The sequence below is a fragment of the Alligator mississippiensis genome, chromosome 1 (assembly GCF_030867095.1).
Source record: "Alligator mississippiensis isolate rAllMis1 chromosome 1, rAllMis1, whole genome shotgun sequence".
Classification (NCBI taxonomy): domain Eukaryota; kingdom Metazoa; phylum Chordata; order Crocodylia; family Alligatoridae; genus Alligator; species Alligator mississippiensis.
This window is the reverse complement of record NC_081824.1, coordinates 411,176,894-411,191,482: the sequence shown is the minus strand read 5'-3', so window position 1 is coordinate 411,191,482 and position 14,589 is coordinate 411,176,894. Positions and strand designations below refer to the sequence as shown.

The window sequence follows — 14,589 nt, the reverse complement described above, 5'->3', positions numbered from 1 at the left end:
AATTTAATCTGTGCAGAAGTGAGCAGACATTTACCTTTAATTCTGGAAATCCAGTCATATGCCTGCAGTGACTCAGGCCAGAAGCTGGGGGCACTAGCACACAGCTCTCAGGCTGCCTGTTCACTTTCTCCTCCTACTGCCCCTGAGGTCTCTGGGATTTGCAGTACAGATTTACAGCAGCAGGACTCTGTGTGGTTGCTCATCAGTTCGATTTGCTTCCAGGTGCCTCTGGGATTTATAGCCCACAGTTACAGCCTGCAGTAAGCTTGAGTGGTGGGGGTTAAAACACCCCTCCCTGCCTCCAGACCTCAGCCAGGGTTTGCCCCCTCCAACCTGTAGACTGGGCTGCATTCCCAGCCAGGCTTCCCCCGCTACCTCCTCGTCTAGGGAGCTACCTCCAGCTAGGGAGCAAAGGAGCAGGGCCAGCCATGGTCTCTGCAGCAGACAGCACAGCACAGCCCAGCCCAGGGCTGCAAAGCATGCTGTGGCACTGTGATTTAACTTGAACCAGGAAGGGGTCTGGGACAGAAGTTTCATAAACTGGTTTGACCCAAATCAGTTAAGTCTGATACTACATTCAACGAGGTTTACCTTAAACCAGTTTCAGACATTTCGAAACTGGTTCATGTGCGCTGAACTTCTGTTCTGTTATGGGTTTAAACCAGTTTATGTGTATTTTCTGTCCCTAGCCAAGGTGTTAGCACTGTTAGGTCTGCAAACATGAATCACATGATAAACCCAGAGATTTCACATAGGAATCCATACTGTTAGAATCAATCTGAAAGTTGTTGGTTGTAGCCGTGTTGGTCTAAGGACATAGGCAGACAAGGTTCTTTGGGTAAATGTGATATCTGCTGTAGCCTTTCTGAGTTCTTTGCAACAGAAGAATGGCTCTGTTTCTGTGTCAGGAGGCAACCTCCAGGGCCCAGTCACAGTACTGGCCCACCCACCTGTCTAGAGCAGTCTGCCCTGTTTTTCCTGCCACACCTTGTTGTTATGATACTCATTGTAAAAAATGCAGGAGGCTGCCCATTTAATGCCCCAATGACTAGCACTTTACACATGGCTCCAACCTTCCCTTACTGTGTCCCATGCCTCACAGATGACATCCACATTGCACAAGGCCTCACTGTGACCTGTGCTCCAGGGTCTCACTGGGACTCACTCCCCTCTGGAGCTTGCCGTCACTGTGCTGCCACACTGTGCACCAAACTACCCACTATGCCTTCCCCCAGCCCCTTACAGGCTGCCCTTGACCTTCTGCTCCACTTGACCTGGTATGCTCAGTCATGCACCGCATGCCTTCTCAAAAACCCAGCTCTGCCTTTGATCCCTAACTCTCCTCTGCCACCTCACTGGGGCTACATCTCCACCCTCTCACTGGGGCAACAATTTATTACCCTTACTGGGGCTCTCTCACTCAGTAACTCTTGTACAACCCTTCAGGTCATCCCATGCAACCCTACTCTGCACCACCGCCTCCTCACTGTGGCCAACACTCCGCCCCCTACACTGGGGCCATGGGGTCTTACACCCGCTAGGCTCAGGTGGCTCTTGGGGAGAGATCCTCTTCTCTCTGCTTCCCACTTGGGATAAACCAGGTGACTCCTGTATTTCCTGGGTTTCTTCATGGTACTGGCTGGTCAGTCAGGTGGTCTGGGCTGGAGACATTCCTGAGGGAGGGGAAACCTGCTCCTTTATCTCAAGTTTCCCCCCACTGCAGGTCAGGTTGCTGGTCCCCTCACCTGGGAAAGTGATGTCATTTGAAAGCACAGGGCATCAGCCAATGGGACTGCTCCTGGTGGGAACTTAGTTCGGAGGTCACAACAGGGTTTTTAAGGGTCCCTCCATCTTGGGAGAGCCCCCTTGAAACTCACTGACACACCATGAACTGCTCACCTCCAGAGGAAAGCTCAATCAGCCTCTGGATGATCCTTGTGAGTAACTTACCAGAAACGCATCTAGAAATCTAGCTTACTGTGATGCAGAAGCATGGGAAAAGGCTACCTAGCCCCACTGTTTACTCTAAGGTTATTCTTTAATGCTTCTCTATCCTGTACCCTTCCCCAAGCCTACCCTCTTTAACCAATAAAGCTCTCCACTATTGCAAGCGTAGTGAACTTGCTAGGAGAGGAATCAGGTATGCCTTTGTGTCCCCTTGGTCCGGCTGACTAAGGGAGGCTACTTTTTGTGCTTCAGTCTAAAGGAAGCACACCAAGTCCTTGCAGTGGGTCAAGCACCCTCAAGGTCTACACGGTTTGTGTACCCCATGGGACACAGGATCTGTGAACAGTCCAGACCCCTGGGTGGTGGCAGCGATTACCACAGGCTTGTGGGTGTGCTACAGAAACAGGGTCAGCCAGATATGAGGCACCCCAGGGGAGGCACTCAGAGCTTGGTAGGTGGTCGGGTCCAGTGAGGTGGATGGCTCTGCACAGGAGTGCCCCCTACTGGTCTGCCACAGCTCTCCCTAGGCATTCCTGGCCCCACTCCACCCCCTACACTGGGGCCATGGGGTCTTACACCTCATGGACTCAGGTGCCTCTCAATAGGTATACCTGGCCCCACTGTCTATGACCCACTGGGTAGTGGGGGCTTGGGTTATAAGGTGCCCTTACTCACCTTTCAGTGGGGAGGCAACTGGCCTGGCATTTCTAGGGAGCTACCCTGCCACAAACAGCCGCACCAGGCTATCCTTCCCCAGCAGGGTGTAGTTTTCATTCATACCCAGGACCAGGAGTCTCCTACCACCCCCATAGCTCTTGCCCTTTTCCTCCAAGGTGTTCCAAGCAGCAGCTCAGCCAGGTGTTATTGTTCTGACTGCCAGCAGCAGACTCCTGGCTCAGCCCTGGTGCCTAAACTAAAATGGCTTACAGCAGCCTTCCTGTCGTATCTTGGTGCCAAAACCTGGAATGCAATGGTATCATGGCAATTAATGAATATTCAAGGCAGGTATCTCCCATAAGATAGGCTGCATTTTAAAATTATCAGCCACTGCATTAGGAATCTATCCAAAAATTGTCTATCCAGAAAGGAATGTTGGTACTCCCAAGCACACAGGCAACTGCCATTTTAGTAAGCTAGAGATAAAAGACATGCATTGTGTTTAGCTACGATGAAAAATTAATGATTCATTTAGACCACAATAGTGTGGGTTCCATTGAGAAGATCATTTTGGAATGCATTAGCTGGCATTTCACTTTCCCAAGGCACTAGAAAACACTGGCTATATAAAAATCACAGCTCAGACCTTTTTAGGATTTTGCTATAATTATGCTGTTTGTGCAAAATCTAAGCTTTTTTCCTTTTGCTTCTTGCTTTGGGGAGTGAAAAAATTAATACTTTTCATCATGAACTTTCTATGCACAATCTAAGTAGTCCTGCAGACTATCCTGTTGGCATATAGTAGCTGCAGCAAAAGTCAATTCTACTATTTATCACTTTGATTCACCTCAATATGGTGTTTATTTCAAAGCCTAGAGCAATTACAAGATCAACATTATTGGGCCTAGTCAGTGTTCAAAATTACATCATTTTATTAGATCAGTTTAAAAACCAATTCAGTTAAAAGGTCCAAAATCTGGTTGTGTTACTGCTGTTAATTTGATTTAAACCTTATTTTATCTTTATATTGACTTAGGTTCAGCTCCAAATCAAATTAAGAGTGTTTGCATAACATTTTATACATACTCAACTATAATTCAGCTTAAAATCATACCTCTTATTAAACTTGTTCAAATCTAAATATAGACAAGGCCTTAAACAGCAATCTGAAAGACCCTCTATAGTAGGAAAATGACCAGTCTTGATCAGGAATTCAAAATTACCAATGACAATGGTTTAAGAACCAATTAGTTTCAGTACTATTGCTGAAATATTTATGTTATATCCACCCTCTCTGTATTCCAGGATGAGCCCTGTGTAATATAATAAAATCAAAAGCAAACAGACCATGTGCCACTAGCATATACTATACTCTGCTCAGATCGCAATACTTCACAAGTAACAGCCAAAAGCCTAAACTGTTTCCAAAAAGCATTACCTACCGGAGTGATTTCCAGGTTAACAGGAAGTTTCTGTTGGCTCATGCTAATAACACATTTGAAGCAAGAGCCAAAAGGATACTGGTGGAAGACAGGCCCACAATTGCATTCATGGGTCTATGCCACTCCAGTCTACATTTCAAGGGGCAGAGGCTGAGCAGATAGTAACAGCCCATCTCAATAATCCAGTAAATTTACCAGTTACTGAACATCTCCGTACTGCAGTCCTAAAGGGCCTGCTCTGGTAGGTGTACTTATTGTAGCTAGCACACTGACAGCACAGGCTGCTTGCCTCAGAGCTAAATGAGAATCACTTCAAGCATGTTATCCTTGTGGTTAGAGAACTCCGGAAGTAAGAGACCTGAGTTTTTTATGCCCCTTTTTAGGCTGAGCAGACCATGTGCCAATTATACTCTGCTCAGATATCAGATACTTTGCAAGTAATTAAAGTGTGACAAAGAGCTTGTACGTCTGCAGGATCCCAGAAAAAGGTTTTGTCCTGGGAGAAATCCCACATCTGTTTTTGCCCAAAGTGAATGGAAGCCTACTGAACTACCAACACCATCTCTACCTCTTTCTGCTCTTTAATCCAAGTAATACATGAGTGTGATTTCCTTTGAACTTGGCCAATTGGAAGTACAATCTTTTGCAATGTTTACATTACGTTTACTTTCAAATGTCTTGCAGTTTGACTGCCAATTACTAGACTGCTTTAAAAGATTATTTAAAATGTCCCATATCCTTTATTTTTATGCTTTTAGCAACTGATCAGTGATCACAGTATAGCTCAATTTACTTTGCAATAAATTCATTTAGACATGTAGAAACCGCATCTCGTTGCCAAGAGCTGCTGGCTACTAATGATTCTGCTAGTCTCTCTCTTTACTACTTGTATGATTTAAAAATAAACCGGCTATTTTAAAGGACAATATTTTTGTTCTCTGAGCAGGTGCGTAAAGCCACCATTTTGAAAGGAGGCAGGAAAAGCAGAAGAGGGGAAGTCAAAGCAGAAGGAGGTTTCAGGGATTGTAAAGAAAGTTTTTATAGAAAGGAAAGAACTAAGGTTTAACAAATGGACCTGAGCTCCTTGCCCTTTTCTGGCTTGGCTGGGCTGATTAGTGAGTAGCTCTTAGATCTCCAAGGGGTCGGGTGTTCCCTCTGCAGCCACTTCCTCAGCAAGTTCTATCTAAGTCTGTGCCCTCTGGGTGCCTGGTGTCTCTCACATGGTGGCCAGAGTCCTTGGCCAATGTGGTGTGCAGCTCCACATGCTAGCCTCAAGGGTGAGGGCAGCCTTACATTCCCTGTTGGTCTCATTTGGATTTTTGACATACCAGCCCAGTTTCTTCACCTTCAACTGGCATCACTGCTCATCCCTGTGGTATACCTAATTCACAGCTCCTGTACAACGTCCACTGTTATCCAAATACTCATCTTTATTCCTGTAGGAATTCCAGATCTTGGCTTGCACTGCCCGCCCTCCTCCCCCAGCCCCCACTAGGCTAAGGAAGTCAAGGATTCTTCCTCCTGCCTCTTCCCCCACAGCGTAAGTCAGGAGCATGGGTGATCCAGGATTTTAAGAAGGGGGTACAGCAGAAGCCACAGGCAGCGTGGATCCAGGATTGCCCAAAGGGGAGTGTATGGGAGTAGCAACCCACACTGCAGGGGTGGCTGCATCCCCTGCTCCCAGCCTCCTTCAACTCCACCACTGTGGGCATATTTTTAAGTCCCTAAAACTTCGGGTGAAAATCCCTGTTCTTTCCATTCCAGCTCAGAGGCACACCCCTTCCCTTCCTCCTAAAATCTCTTGCTCAGGAGTGGGGAAGCTCCAGAGCCAGCAGGGTTGAGCAGAGACTGGGCTCATCTGGGGAGGGGACAGCAGTGTGGCAGAAGAGTAGTTCCCCCCAACCCTTCCCGCAGCAGGCACAAGAAAGGGAAACCCTATCCACCCATGCTGCCATTGTCTCAGTCCCCAGCTGAGCCCAGCTTCCCTGTGCAAGGGACAGGAACATCTCTGGAAAAGTCAGGCAGGGGAGGTGGGGAAGGGGCAGAGGAGGGGGCATGCCTTTGAGCAGGAAGGGGTAGGGACAGAGGATTTTCACATGCTTTAGGAACATTAGAAAGTCCCTGGAGGCTCCTGTGGTGCAGAGCAATCCAAAAAGGGAGTGCAGCCACTCCAGCGTACCGTACTCCTCTGGATCTGCCCCTGAAGTTAAACAAGAGAAGAATCGGGGTCACCAGTGCAAATCCCTTAATTTTAAGTAAAAGTCTGAGCAGAAACTGCCAAACTGAGCAGCTTTCAGGCACAAAGCTAAAGGGAGAAGAACCACAAAGAAAACAAAGGGGAATCACAAAAGCCACAGCAAAGAACTTGAATCATGAGGAACACACATCGTATTAGTCTCATTGAGTAACTGCACTAGCATGCTATTGTTTTCTCTGCTTAGGACCCTCTCCTTTGTCATGGCAAGTCAAATTTAGCTTATCTACTCTTTGAGGAAGGGCCCTGTCTATTGATTTTATGACATGGCTTGCGTGTTCAGAAACAATAATAGATGTGAATGGGCATCTAAACACAAAGTAGGATTTGGGTACAAGTTTTCTGGTTGGAGACCATTTCTAGTACCAGGTATACATTTATCAGTGCATTAGCACAGGAAAGACCCCATCCACACAAGCACAATTTTCCCCCCCTCACTAAATAAAAGCGAAAAATAAAGACTGGGTTTCCCCGCTCTTTCATGCTTGGCCTCCTTCCTTTCCCATTGGCTCAGGTAACTGCAGTGTGAATGCTTAAATGGAGTCAGCCAAGAGATGTCTTTATTAATCTGTTGCTCAAGCTGCCAGAAAGTACTATGGTATAATAGTGTCACTGTTTTACACTTGCATACTCAGTAAACTCCCCGAAGCACAGGAGTCATCACGTAAAATGAATCATCTGGTGAATTCTGAGGGATTAAAAATACACCCAGATTTGGCAACAGTTTTATCAGACACACGTTGTCTAAAGTTACTCGGAGTCAGGAATTAAGTCTGAGAGAGCCAAATCTGGGCCCAACTGAAGTTCATGGGAATTGTCCGATGGCTTCCGCGGGCGGGAAGTTCGGGTTCCACCTGGGTCAGATCACAGCCCGAGCGTCTCTTCCAGGGGTTCTCAACCCTTTTAGAGTCCAAGCACCACTCAGGAAAGGCTCCTTGCTTTCCCGCGTTTGACGATGGGTAAAAACAACTGGAACAATTCCTTTGTGGCAAAGACCTCAAGGAAGATCGTAGAACGGTTTTGATGCCACGGACGTTTGACGCCTCTGAGCCCATCTTGCGTTGGCATCTTTGCTTGGTGCCCCACAACACCCTTAAAAGGACCCCGCAGCACCCCAGGGGGCTGCGGCAGCACCTAGGCTGAGAACCACTGCTCTCTTCCTTGGCATCAGTGTTCGCATTTATGGCACCTTCCTTTGTGCTGGATCAGCCGATATGCTCGGGCCTCTGATCCACCTGCTCCCATCTCGTGGAGCCCCTTCGGGGACAGGCGGAGGCAGACTCCTTCCGGAGGGGCCGCACCAGGCTCCTGGGAGCAGGGTGCTCACCCTCCAGCCCTTGGGATCCCCGGAAAGGTGGGGGGTTAATGATGCCAATTTGGCAGTGCCAAACTTCTAGAGCCAGAGGCATCGGGTGGGCCCTGCCGCCCCCGAGCTCAGAACCGGCCGCCCCTGCGCCCACTTCAGCCCACCCCTGCAGGGTGCCTCCGGGCGAATGCGAGGCTCGGCCACGCCCCACCCCCTGTGGCAGCCTGAGGGAGGGGGCGCCCCCTCCCGGGTTGGGCCGAGCGGGGATTCCCCGGCCCCGCCCAACCCGCCGCTGATTGGCCGCTAGGGGGCGCGCGCCCGCGCGCTGGGCGGGCGGTGGAACGCTGCGCGCTACGTCACGCCTTTCGGCGCCCCGAGGAGCGCGGGGATTGATGACGTGCACGGACGTGCCCGCTATATGAGCTCCGGAAGCCGCTGACTCGGCCCTTTCCGCCTCGCTCCCGCCCCGCTCTCGGGTCGCTGCGCAGAGACCGGGCCCCACCACCGCCGCTCCCCCCCGCCCCTTCAGCCGGCACCGCCGCCATGATCATCTACCGGGACTGCATCAGCAGTAAGTGGCGTGGGGTGGGGAGAGAGCTGGGGGGAAGGGCGGCGCGGGGCGCGCGCACGCGGCAGGGACGCCGGCACCGAGGGTCGTGCCGGCCGGGCCAGGCCCCGCGCATGCGCGCAGGGCTCCGTGCGGCGGGAGGGGGAGGGGAGCCGGGGCTGATGGCGGCGCGCTCTGCCGTGCCCTTCCCTTCCCGCAGATGACGAGATGTTCTCCGACATCTACAAGATCCGGGAGGTGGCGGACGGGCTGTGCCTCGAAGTGGAAGGGAAGGTGAGTCACGGAAGGAGGGGGGGGGGGGGCAGACTGCGCCTGCGCAGTGGGGCTGGAGCGCGGGCCTAGCGCGGGATCGAGGCCGGGGGGAGGGGCGGGGCGTGCGCAGGCCCCACCTCCCAGCGCGCGCTCCCGTTGCAATCCCCTCCACCCACCGGCCCTTTCAGATGGTGACACGGACAGAGGGGCAGATCGACGACGCGCTGATTGGCGGCAACGCCTCGGCTGAGGGCCCCGACGGGGAGGGCTCAGAAGCCACTGTGGTCACCGGCGTGGACATTGTCATGAACCACCACCTGCAGGAGACCAGCTTCACCAAGGAGTCCTACAAGAAGTACATCAAGGACTACATGAAGGCGTGAGTGCTGCAAGGCTGGGCCACAGCCTCACAGGGCTCCTGGTGCAGGTGCCCAGGGGTTGTGGGTAGCGCCTTGTGCTGTGTGTGGCGGGGTCGGCCTGGGGGGGCACCGTGGGGCTGTGTCTGGTGCCACTGCGCTTGGGTGGGTCAAAGGGTCATGGCCATGGGGTTTTATGGGGATGGCATCTCTTCCTGGGCCCACTGCACCCATCTAGGATTGGGCAAGAGCCCTGGGGCGATGTCAGCCTTCTCGAGCAACAGGAGTTGTAAGCTGAGACTAGAGATGGTATAGGAACCTATGGTGCTAAAACCTTTCATGGGCTTTTGAGCTCTTTGGAGCAGAAAGATTTGCTCTGCTGTCTTTCTGCTGTCAGAAAAATGAGCTGGCACTTTCCAAAGGGAGCTTCTAGTGTGTGTCCAAGGGAACCTCAAGTCTAAGAGGTTGAAAAATGCTGCTGTTTAGATGTAGGAGAGCTTTTGGTTACCTCTGGCCTCTCTCTTAAAGGGGAGGAGTCTGTTCTTGGAGGGGATGTAGCTCCGTAGACTAGAGCATAGGCAGGGCCATCCCAGAAGATGATGCAGCTTCCTGGAGCAAAAGGAGTCTGGTACTCCTGGGAATTTGTCTAATCTGATACTCAGCCCAGGCTCAGAGCTGATGGCTGTAAGCAGAACTCTGAACTGGTCCTTTAAGGCAGGGGTGGCCTTGTGACAGGGGTGCTACAAGTGGTACAGGGGCTGGAGGAGGAGGGGGCAGCACAGGACTGCAAGCAAAAAGCAGAGTAGGAAATCTGGTAGAAAGGGATCAGAGTGGCACTCTGGGAGGGTGTAGGGCTGACTGGTGGCATGCTTGCCCCCTATCACCTCTTCCCCAGCCTTTACTGCTTTACAGCATGATGCCAGCATCCAAAAGATTGGGACATCTTGGATATGTGCTGACTTTGGAGCTTGGAATAAAATGCTTGTAGCTAGGGACTTGGTACAATGCTCCAATATACCAGTAAGCAAACTGGACTGAGTCTGAGTGTGTTCCCATTGTGTCAGGACCGTCGTGGAAGGCGGTATGCCAATAGCTTGCTAGCAGCCAGAATGTCCATCTTGCAGGTCTTGGCTGGAAGAAGAAATGTTATTAGCTAGATACCTGTTGGTGGTAAGCATAGACTTCAGCTGGAGAATTTTAAGTACTTTGGGAAAAGTGTCCATTCTGGTTTAAAACCTTTTTCCCCCCCTTGCTTTAGAATCAAAGCCAGACTTGAGGAACACAAGCCAGAAAGAGTAAAGCCTTTTATGACTGGGGCTGCAGAACAAGTCAAACACATCCTCGCAAACTTCAAAAACTACCAGGTAAGGCCGGGCTCTTTGACCCTTCCAAATAAGTGTACCACTGGTAATGAGGGCTGTTAACTAGAGTGTCTGCTACTGAACAGATGCCTTGCAGGGAAGATGGTTGAGGGCAGTCTTTTTAATTTGTCAGTGTCTTAACATTAAAGGTAACTGCTGTGACTATCAGTCATGAAAATGACCAAAGCTTAAACTTCAATTCTCTCGCCTGAAGAAAGTGCTGAGCAGCAGCAAAGGCATTGAAACCTAATTTAGGACAGCACTTTTTTTTTTTTTTTGCTTGTGGCTGCAAAGAGACTTTCAGTGGTATTTGATCAGGACTGCTTTTTAACCTTTGTGTAAGAAGAAGCCTGCAAGCATCAATGGTAGCTACTGGTGGAGTGCCTTTCACTTCACAGGTGCCTTGGTAACACCACTTTTTTTTTTTTTCCCCTCCAAGTTTTTTGTAGGTGAAAACATGAATCCAGATGGCATGGTGGGTCTCCTGGACTTCCGTGAGGATGGCGTGACACCCTTTATGATTTTCTTTAAGGATGGTTTAGAAATAGAGAAATGTGTAAGTAATAGAATTGGACTTGTTGAGACTGTTAGCCATTCAAGCCTTCCCTTATCTGCTGAAATACATATCCAATTTCAGTTAGTTTGCAAGACTAAAATCATTCACTTGGAATTGCTATCCATGTCAGCAGCATTAGCATATAGTGGTTAGTGGCTGAAGAGTTTGGCTTGCACTTCAGGAGACCTTACCAGAGTGGGGACCAGTGTGCATTCATGAGTGTTGGAGCATGGGTTCTTGCGGTCCCTTCCAGCCCTGTGTGTGCGCCAGTAATGGTATGGAAAAGTGAGGTATTGCACTTTAAGAAATGCATCTAGTTTGTGGTAACTGGAAGATGCCACCTTCTAAAGATGGTCCCACCCCTGAAAGGATTCTACCATGGGAGTCCAGAGCAGTAGTTCTAAAAGATTGTTTTGTGTAGATCAAATGTGGCAGAGTTCATCATATGGCTTGGATTCCTCTTCCTTTTCTTTCCTTCCCTTCCCCTCCCCTCTACTTAATTTTGTGGCACTTAAATAACAGAACCAAGACCTGAGTCTCTTAAATTGTCTTAAATGCTTAGTTTCTTGGCAACACCCTGGAATTGATTCAGGTTACAGCTAATTTGTAGATATCTATAGACTTGTTACACATTTGATAGACATGAGACTTGAATTGTTCCTTTTTTCCTGTTTCCCCTTAAATTCTAGTGGCATCACCATGCACAAAGTGGTGTTTTAAAGCAAACATGCTCACTATCTGTGCAGGTAATAGTATTTGGATGCTCCTTAGTCAAAAAGCATAAGTGGCATCACAGCCAGCAGTATGGACTATCATAATGGCAGGCCACAAATTGTGGTATTAATCTGCCATAACAATCCCACTCTTGTAGTTGCCTTTTATGGGCTGGTACTGCAAATTGCTTTAAGAGGTTTTTAACCTCCTGTTAGGTGGGAGTCTATAAAGATTGACACCCCCCCCCCCCCCCTTTCATAGGCTACCCAGAAACTTAGTGTTCTTGTTTTGTGTTGGGAATAAACTTATTTTACAATAGTGTGACCACCACCACTGTAGACACCATGAAAGAGGTCAAGAGTTGTGGAATTAAAGTAGTACCTACACAAGAAGGCATGGGCAACTCTAGAATAAGACTTCTTGTGTAGACAGCTAGCTCCACAGTAAATGTCTCGGCATCTACATGTGCAGTGCTGTTAGGACTGAGTAAACTAACTTTTTTTACAAATACTAACCTATGGCAGAGTTAACACAAGTACTATCCTACAATGGAGTCTTACATTTTGCATTCATGCATGTGGTAGATGCTGACCCAGCTGTCTGGGGCACAAGAGTACTTCAATGAGGGGGCTACCTGCCAGTTAGCCTTGCACTGAAGCACCATTGAGTCTCAGCCAGCCCCTCTGTGTAGCACATACATTTTGAGCTGGGCTGGCAGGCAGTGCCTGGCCCCCCCCCCCCCCCCCCCCCACCAGGGCTGCTCAAATCCAACTCAACATGCTACAGTCCTAAGCACACGTTTGTTGCTCCCAGTGCCATGTTCAAACTCCAGTGTAATATGTGCCAGAGGCTTTTATTGCTGCACATAAAACTTGTAAACACACCTGGTAAGCATCTGTCCTTAATGACGGAGTAGAAACTGCTACACCACTTTCTCCTATCTTTAACCTAAACAGCAAAGGGGGGGGGGGGTGTGTGTGTGTGTGTGTGTGTGTGTGTGTGTGTGTGTGTGTGTTGCTGTCTTTCTTAAATAAGTTTTAACATAACTGTGTCCTTCACAGGAATATAGTGGGTGAGTGAGAGTGACCTATAGTAGAAGGGCTCCTCTGGAAAGAGTTGGAGGTGGTGCGCCATAAGCCTGTAGAATTATGCATCCCACTGATAGACCATGAGCACTTCTACTGCTCCTTGGTTTGCAACAACATGCAAAAGGAACTTCCTTGTACTTTCTATCTGCCTGATCCTTTGACAGCACAGATTGAATAGGGGAAAAACATGTATATCTTGGAGGAATTGGCCATTGCTTGAACCTAAACTAACCATCCCTTTTGTTACAGTAACAAAGCCAAGCAATATCATTTGTGGATCACCTGTCATCATGACTGGCTGCGGGGTTTCTTTTTTATTTTTTCCTCATCAACACAACACCAGGACTTGGCAATGTGTAACAACTGGACTGATTGTCATCTTGAGCTTCATTCACTTTATTTTGACCCTGATTGGAGTGGAGGCATTGTTTTTAAAACATCTGTCATGTAGGTTGTCTAAAATAAAAACTCATTTAAACCCACTTTAGGTAATGTGTTTCTTGAGTGAGCTTTTTAATAAGCTTGCTGCAAGGCTTGTGCCTAAGGATCCTGTACTTGGCAGTAGTATAGTGTTGTCCTAGCACACTTCAGCATAAGACTGTCTTCAGATAAACTTCATACAATTTGCTACTTCTGACACCTGGAATGCAAGAGCAGGCTCCTCACCTCTGCCAGCCTGAGGTGACTAAGGCAGTTGCCCAAAGAAGTGCCAACAGTGAAGTGGACCTTCTGCATCTCTTGCCATTCTACATACTGAAGTAATCAACTCTCTGGAGGAGATACCAAAAACTAATAAAAATGAAACCGAATATCAGCAACATAATGTTGAGTACTGGCTGAGCTTTTTTTATCAGGCAAAGATAATTGAGTTTGTTGCTCGGTTGTTTGCTGTATGATGGAAAGGTTAAGAGGGGAAGGAGAGCTTTTAAACAGGACCAGGAGCCTCTACCTTGAAGAGATCTGGTTTTTCTTTTCTTGTTTGGGGGGAGGGGACAGAGAGTGGAGGGAAAGCTTAGCTTATGAAACCTTAGCTTAATTGTACTAATTTGATTATATTGTGTGAACTTTCTTGATAGTTGCTTGTAACTGATTAGAAATCTTACTAGGTAGACTTAAATGGAGTTCTAGAATTTGGAGTGTCTATACTCCCATAAAAGCTGGATTTAAAGATAAGATGCATTCTATAGGGAGTAGCTCAGTTTATTTAGGACTTGGTGCTACACTGTGAGAGAGATGCTTTTATTACAGATGTTATAATTACTGATTTTATTGGACAAAAAACTGGGTTTAGCATGTTCCCTGCTGCACTGAGACTGCATCTATTTGACAGACCTGGAGCAAATTACCATTGCTCATTTGGTTTTTACTAAGATGCAAAAGTAAAGTCATTCCCTGCGCTTTCTGCCTGTCCATCACATGACAGCCCAGATTGAATAAGGGAATATATATATAGTTCAAATCTTAAAATGGCTTGCAAACAGTGAGTGGAGCTGGGCCTATTTGAGCAGTAGCCATGACTTCTTTGCTGGCTGTTTTACCCTGCAATGGTGAGGGACATTTTTACTTGGATGTATTACTTGACACCTATGATGTGATATGCTAAGCATGGGGTTAGGTGTTAACTAACAGCCCAAACCCTAAATTTTCTGAGGAGTATTACTTACTAGAGTGATTTCCAGGTTAACAGGAAGTTTCTGTTGGCTCATGCAAATAATGCACTTTGAAGCAAGAGCCAAAAGGATACTGGTGGAAGGCAGACCCATAATTGCTTGTGTGGGTCTAGGCTACTCCAGTCAGTGGTTCAAGGGGCAGAGGCTGAGCAGATTTTCACAGCCCATCTCAATAACCCAGTAAGATGCACCAGTTACTGAACATCTGCCTACTTCAGTCCTAAAGCTCCTGCTCTGGTAGGCTTACTTCCTAATTGTAGCTAGCACACTGACAGCACAGGGTGCTTGCCTCAGAGCTAAATGAGGTTATAACCTCTTCATGCATGTTATCCTTGTGGTTAGAGTACTCAGGGAAGTGTGGGAGTGCCCCTTTTTAGGCTGAATTGTTTCAAACTCCTATCTCCTGTTAGCATGCTCT

The 14,589-nt window shown here is 48.3% G+C and overlaps 1 protein-coding gene and 2 non-coding genes across 3 annotated transcripts; all 3 read left to right on the top strand.

Moving 5' to 3' along the window:
* The first annotated feature begins 8,044 nt into the window (after nt 1-8,044).
* On the top strand, nt 8,045-12,983 carry TPT1 (tumor protein, translationally-controlled 1). Its single transcript, XM_006260685.4, has 6 exons — nt 8,045-8,177; nt 8,374-8,447; nt 8,615-8,805; nt 10,041-10,146; nt 10,583-10,699; nt 12,751-12,983. Exons 1-6 carry the CDS (start codon nt 8,150-8,152, stop codon nt 12,751-12,753), a joined length of 519 nt encoding a protein of 172 aa, XP_006260747.1. The 5' UTR covers nt 8,045-8,149; the 3' UTR covers nt 12,754-12,983.
* On the top strand, nt 12,562-12,692 carry LOC132248041 (small nucleolar RNA SNORA31). Its single transcript, XR_009459396.1, has one exon. It is a non-coding gene; the product is annotated as a small nucleolar RNA SNORA31 (small nucleolar RNA).
* Nucleotides 12,984-13,814: 831 nt separating the features above from the next.
* On the top strand, nt 13,815-13,950 carry LOC132248040 (small nucleolar RNA SNORA31). The gene has a single exon (XR_009459395.1). It is a non-coding gene; the product is annotated as a small nucleolar RNA SNORA31 (small nucleolar RNA).
* Nucleotides 13,951-14,589: the final 639 nt, after the last annotated feature.

Bases quoted from the DNA above. Each gene is read 5' to 3' on its own strand.
- TPT1 (XM_006260685.4), top strand. From the start codon at position 8,150: ATGATCATCTACCGGGACTGCATCAGCA. The intron at 8,178-8,373 runs GTAAGTGGCGTG...CCCTTCCCGCAG, and splicing joins CTACCGGGACTGCATCAGCA to ATGACGAGATGTTCTCCGAC. The intron at 8,448-8,614 runs GTGAGTCACGGA...CGGCCCTTTCAG, and splicing joins GCCTCGAAGTGGAAGGGAAG to ATGGTGACACGGACAGAGGG.